Source organism: Bison bison, unplaced genomic scaffold, assembly GCF_000754665.1.
Source record: "Bison bison bison isolate TAMUID 2011002044 unplaced genomic scaffold, Bison_UMD1.0 scf7180017864316, whole genome shotgun sequence".
NCBI lineage: Eukaryota > Metazoa > Chordata > Mammalia > Artiodactyla > Bovidae > Bison > Bison bison.
In genome coordinates, this window is record NW_011494888.1 from 2,441,093 (window position 1) to 2,447,436 (window position 6,344).

A 6,344-nucleotide genomic window follows, 5' to 3' on the forward strand; every position below is an offset into this window, starting at 1 on the left:
TCCCATCTCTTTTACAGAACATATTTTTAACCAGAGATGGAACAATACAACTTGGAGATTTTGGAATCGCTAGAGTTCTTAATAGGTAAATTTTGGTTTGATACAATGTCTTCAGTGAAGTTTTAATCCATGGTGGTATACTTGTGATAATTTATAATATCTTTAAGTATCTTAAGTTTCTCCAATAATTCTCTTTTTGTTCTAGTACTGTAGAGCTGGCTCGAACTTGCATAGGGACCCCATACTACTTGTCACCTGAAATCTGTGAAAATAAACCTTATAATAATAAAAGGTATTTAAAATGATACTTATTTCATGTCGTATAATATTTTCTTTAAATCTTTCGTTGTTATACTATATTAGGTTTCAGAATATTGTTCTACAATCATTAAGGGACATATGTCCACATATGTATGTATTCATATGTATATATACTTTTTTAATGTATAATGAGGGGAATTGTAAAGAAGCTATTTCACTCTCTTGCTGAAGGAACTATAGAAACAATTACTTTCTTATCTAAGTTATAATGGGAAACAGTGCTTTCTTTGTCTTTCTTTTCATAATAGTTACCTCCTATTGAATTACAATAATTGATATTTATTGAACACTTGCTATATACCAGATACTGTTTTAAATGCACTGTATATATTAACTCTTTTTATCTTCACAGTAGCCTTGTGAGTTGTAGGTATTTGTCATTCCTTCTTTCCTTAGAAGGAAAACAAATGCAGAGAGAGGTGATGTGACTTTATAGTCCCAGGCATCTGACTCCCAAGTCCAAATGCCTAATCACAGAGTCATAGTATGGCTAACAGATTGAATAGTGTGTGTGTCAGGAAGACGAATTCTGCCACTGAATTCCAGTTACCTTTTCTTTTCTCTCACACACACACATTTAAAAATCCCAACCCAGAAACATTCACCTTAGTTTTGAAAGCACCCTACAAGGCTAAAAGGAGGTGGTGACTGGCAATAATGCATGTATTCAGGATTGCTATCCACCCTGCCCCCCTTTTCTTTTGAGGGTAGGGAAACTGTATTTCAGACCTGAGCAGAAGGGATGAGAGCATCATCTGAGCAATGTATTTAAATCAGTTACGATGATCAGTCAAGTCCATGGAGTGTTTTACTAGTGGATATTCTAAAGGAGAGCAGCATTTTCTTTGAGCTAAAGTAATTTTACATGTTAATGCTGTTTCAGTGTCTTTTGGGTGATTCAGTTATGAAAATATTAGTCTTTAAATTTGAAATGGATTTAATCATTCCTTGGAGAATTTTATATAAAATTGATTTTATGAAAAAAATGCTTTAAAACTGTAGTGGATAAACATCATTAATTATGCTTGTAAATTCATATTTTCCCAGATGTTTCTTAAAGAATTTTATTAATAAGATCATTAATGTTTTTCGGAGAAGGCAATGGCACCCCACTCCAGTACTCTTGCCTGGAAAATCCCATGGGCGGAGGAGCCTGGTAGGCTGCAGTCCATGGGGTCGCTAAGAGTCGGACATGACTGAGCGACTTCCCTTTGACTTTTCACTTTCATACATTGGAGAAGGAAGTGGCAACCCACTCCAGTGTTCTTGCCTGGAGAATCCCAGGGACGGGGAGCCTGGTGGGTTGCCGTGTATGGGGTCGCACAGAGTCGGACATGACTGAAGTGACTTAGCAGCAGCAGCAGCAGCATTAATGTTTTTATTTATAGCTTTTAGTTTATAACATGTTCAAGTTACTAAAGGCTTTTTACATTTACTTTTTTATTTTAGTGAAATCTTAAAATTAAACAGATTTTGGGGTTACATTTTGACTTTGTAGATTTTTGTGAGAGATTGGGTAGATAACTTTAGGATTTCAATAATGGGCTTTATTCTTTTCCAGTACATTCAACTTCCAAAAGCAGTGGTTTTTGGTTTTTTTGACTTGTGGCTCTGAATTGTGAGGGTTTTTTTTTTTTTTTCTCTCTTAAAAATAGAAATAGTCTTTTAGTTATAAAAATATCTGTTTATTTAAGATAAAAAAGCAGAAGAGACTGTGGATAAAGATGATACTGTAAGTCTTGAAATTAGAAAATAAATTAATGTATTTACTCTTTAATATTTTTTAGTTGGTTGTCACAGATTTGTTTCAGATTTACTTTTAGTAAATGAATATTTTCTTCATTAAAGCAGTATTTTACTTTATAATATTTAAGAAATTGTATTTTGCAAATAATTAAATAAAGCATTTTAATTTTTTGCAAAATAAGAAAACTGAAACATCTGAAATTTACTGATTTTGTTTAAATATTGTTTTGTTAATGATACTTAAAGTAATTATTTAGGCAACTTACTTGTCTAATCTGGGATAACTGCTTTTGTCATTAGTTATGGTTGAAATTTTAAGTTTGAAAGAACACGTTTTATGGAACCTGTATTTTTGCAAAATATTTTCAAGCTGCTTTGTCTTCTTAAAGTGAAAATCTTTTAAAGTAATTTCTGATTCTTGGAGATCTCTCATTTTTCTGTTTTCTAGTGATATTTGGGCTCTGGGGTGTGTCCTTTATGAGATGTGCACACTTAAACATGCAGTAAGTAGAAGTTTGTGAACTATTTTACAAATTATGTAAAAAAAACCCTATAATATTTGTTTAAAAAAACTCATTTGCCGTCTATCAGATGACCCACTTGTACTAGGAATTACTCTTCTCTGTTGGTTTGTAAAGTTCTCAGTATTTTCTGAGATGTAAATGTAAATCAGTTTTCCCTTAACATGTGTGCATATATCACATATGCATGGTTATATATGTTGTTATAATATCATATATCATACTTCATTCTAGAAAAGTATTTCTAAAGACAAATCTGCTATCTTTTAAATGTTAAACTTGCATAATGAATTTGATATTTTGGCTTAACAGACTATTAATTTCATTTTAGTAATTTTTCTCAAAACATCCAAATTATTTGACTTTAGAATTGAAATTATCTAAAGAACAGTTTTCAGCATATTTAGGGAGAGGTGATTTTACTGATGCAAGTAGTCTTTAATTCAGAGTATTTTAAAATTTTTACTTTTTAGGTGGCACATAATTTACCAAAAAGGGGAAGTTCTTGTTTTAAGTAGGTTCAGTTTTAATCATTTTCCATATTAAAATCTTGCTTTTTAAAAATGCTTCCTCTACTGATTAAATAGTAACACATTTTTATTACAGAAAACTTAAGGGAATAAATAAAACCCTAAGGAAGTGAATAAATATCAGAAGTGATTGCTCTAGTCAGTAATGTCTGCTTGTAAATTGTTTCTTTCCCAGCTTTCTTCTAGAATAATTTATAAAATGAGTTCCATTTTTGTTTTTTTTCCTTCATAAGTTTTGTTGTGTTGTATAAGCAATTTTCTAGCCTATCTTTATTGCCTGATGTTATTTGAATATTTTTTTTTTTGCTGTGTTTTTTCATGGTTGCATTGTCTCCCATTGTATTACCTTAAGATTTTATTTTTCTTAAGGAAAAGAGCATAGACTGCCAAAGTGCTATGACGTGGTAGATATTAGATCTACATTTTAAAAAATTGGTCAGTTTTTCTGTGACATATAGTGATTTAGGTCTAAATCTATATATTTTTATTTATTTGGTTTTTTTTTTTTTGGCTGCACCTTGCCACTATGGAATCTTAGTTTCTGACCACGGAATTGAACGCTGGCTCATGGCTGTGAATGCAGAGTCATAACCACTGGACCTGTCAGGGAATTCCCTAAACCTATTTTAAAAAGTCTTTTCATTTGCATTGTTCTGTCACTGTTGCTTCTGTATTTTGGAGTTATTTACCCTTAAGTGGACACATGAAGCTCAGTAAATCATTAATCTTTATTTTCTGAAGAGCTTATCATTTGAGAGATAAGCGAAATTTCACTGTAGTGAAGAAATAGAGTAATAACCTGTTTCTGCATTTAGGATTCCTTCTTAGGTACATAGACATTTCTAGACGATTGAATTGTACTCACATCTTAATAAACAATATCATATTTTATGTGCTAGGAGAACTCAACATTTAAGAGAACTCTTTTATACTTTGTATAATTACCATTGCCTACTTCATACTATTTTAACATAAGTGTACAACTGTTCTATACCATTTTAACTGAAATCTCAAAAGCTTAATTTTACTCTCAAAATCTAAAATCCTTTTAGATTTTAAACTGCCCACCTTTTTTTCCCCCACTTCAGTTAGAGTTTATATTGTGTTTAATCCTAAAATACATGTTTCCATTGATAAGGTTTATATTCCCCTTTGGAATACTTGCCATGTTGATGACTCCATATGGCTTTTGGGAGCATCACACAATTTTTTAATTATTTTTAATAATAATAATGAGCAATGTATAAAAGGAAATTAATTAATACCTTTATTTATTTCATTTTCCCCAAAGGCTTTTAGTTCTCTAGTTAATTTCCTATTCTAGTTGCTACAGCAGGGGCACAGAAAGGCAGATCTTAAATGAAGAGTACCAGGTTTGCTTGTTTTACCACCTTGGTAATTGTTATCTTTTATAAACCCTTTACTCTGATTAGTACAGCTGGGATTAATGATGTCTTCCATCTTTCAGTTTTTTGAATATGTAAAAGTTAATCTTAGAGCAGGTTATACCATTTCATGAGAACTGGTATTTTCTTTTAAATGTGTTTGTAAATAACCAAGTGAATCTTGCTCTGGAGAGCATGTGCTGATTAAAATATTAGAAAGAAGGTTGCAGTTCTGTTGTTTGTTAATAGGAAAAACTCTATTTCTCATTGTTGATACTCATATTTTCAACTTATGTTTCATATGTTTCATTTATTTTCTCAATTTTAGTTTGAAGCTGGCAATATGAAGAACCTGGTACTGAAGATAATATCTGGATCTTTTCCACCCGTGTCTTTGCATTATTCTTACGATCTCCGCAGTTTACTCTCTCAGTTATTTAAAAGAAATCCTAGGGATAGACCATCAGTCAACTCCATATTGGAGAAAGGTTTTATAGCCAAACGCATTGAAAAGTTTCTCTCCCCTCAGGTATGTTTTTTTTTTTTTTTTTTATTTTGTAGTTAAATTGAGCAGGAGGGTTGTGGAGCTTGACTGGGGTGTGGCCTCTTTTGTTTGGAGGAGAGCTCTTTGCAGCTCTGGGGGGTGCGTGCCTTTCCCAGCTGTGCTGGAGTCACTTTCCTTTCTGTTTTCCTGCTACTCTTCCCCTTCCTGTTTGCTTTCCAGTTGTGCATTTGCATTCCTCCTCTGTTTCCTCTTAACACTGCATAACTTCTGACACCTCTCGTCACCATGTGTATAGCAGTTTTTATACATCAGGCAGAATTCAGTTGAGTCCTGACCCTATGTACCCGGATGTGGCATCAGATCCTACAGTTCAAGGGCTCAGTCTCTCCCACAGGACCACCCCCACTTCAGAAGCCATAAGTGGCAGGTTGTCACCTGTGCTTCTGACTATCCGGTTTATGTGTCAGGTTCCCATGACCCCTACCTCTGGTTCCATTGATGTGCTTGCTGGAACAGCTCAAAGGACTCGGAGAAATTTACTTCCATTCACCAGTTCATTATAAAGCATATAGTAAAACATATGCTTGCTGGAGCAGCTCACAAGACTTGGAGAAATTTACTTCCACTCACCAGTTTATTATAAAGCATGTAGGTGAATGGCCAGGAAAAAAGGTACATAATGGTGAGGTCTGGAGTCATCCTAAGTGCAGGAACTGGGGTCCCCCCTTGAATGTTTGCCATTTCAGAAGCTCTCTGAACCTTTTCCCTGGTTTTTTATGGAGTCTTCATTAGTAGGCATGATTAGTAAATCTTTGGTCCTTCGTGATTGGTTCCAGCTCCTTTCCTCTCCTGGTTAGGGGAGGGCAGTGACATTGGAACTTTTAACCCTCTAATCAGGGAGTTGGTTTCCCTGGCAACCAGCTTCCATCCTTAGGTGCTTTCCAAATGTCATCTCATTAACAAAATTTTGGTGTGTCTCAAAAGGGCTTGTTTTGAACAACAAAAGGCACCTTTATGTGCTTCCCACTAAGGAAATTTCAAGGATTTTAGGAGCTGTGTGCCAGAAACTGAGTGCTTACCAAGTATGTATTTCTTAGTCAAAATATCACAAAGTTATTCCTCTGTCTTTTTAGTTTCTGTTGTTTTGTTTTCTGGTTTTGTTTTTTTAATTCTGGTAAAATAGATATAAGATAAAATTATTAATATCACCAGTTTTGAGTGTACAATTAAATGCGTTCATAGTTCTGTGCACCTGTCACCTCATCCATTTCCAGGTCTCTCTTCCTCTTAGAAAACTGAGTCTATACCCATTAATCAGTAACTCCCCTCCACCTCG

The 6,344-nt window shown here is 33.9% G+C and overlaps 1 protein-coding gene across 3 annotated transcripts in view; it reads left to right on the forward strand.

The window, feature by feature from the left end:
• The window catches only part of NEK1 (NIMA-related kinase 1), a 133,272-nt gene that overhangs the window by 13,536 nt on the left and 113,392 nt on the right, over positions 1-6,344 (forward strand). For all 3 annotated transcript variants that reach the window (XM_010852783.1, XM_010852784.1, XM_010852785.1), the window contains exons 6-9: positions 18-85; positions 206-292; positions 2,516-2,570; positions 4,832-5,032. In XM_010852783.1, coding sequence (XP_010851085.1) covers positions 18-85; positions 206-292; positions 2,516-2,570; positions 4,832-5,032 — 411 coding nt within the window. The remainder of the gene's footprint in view (positions 1-17; positions 86-205; positions 293-2,515; positions 2,571-4,831; positions 5,033-6,344) is intronic.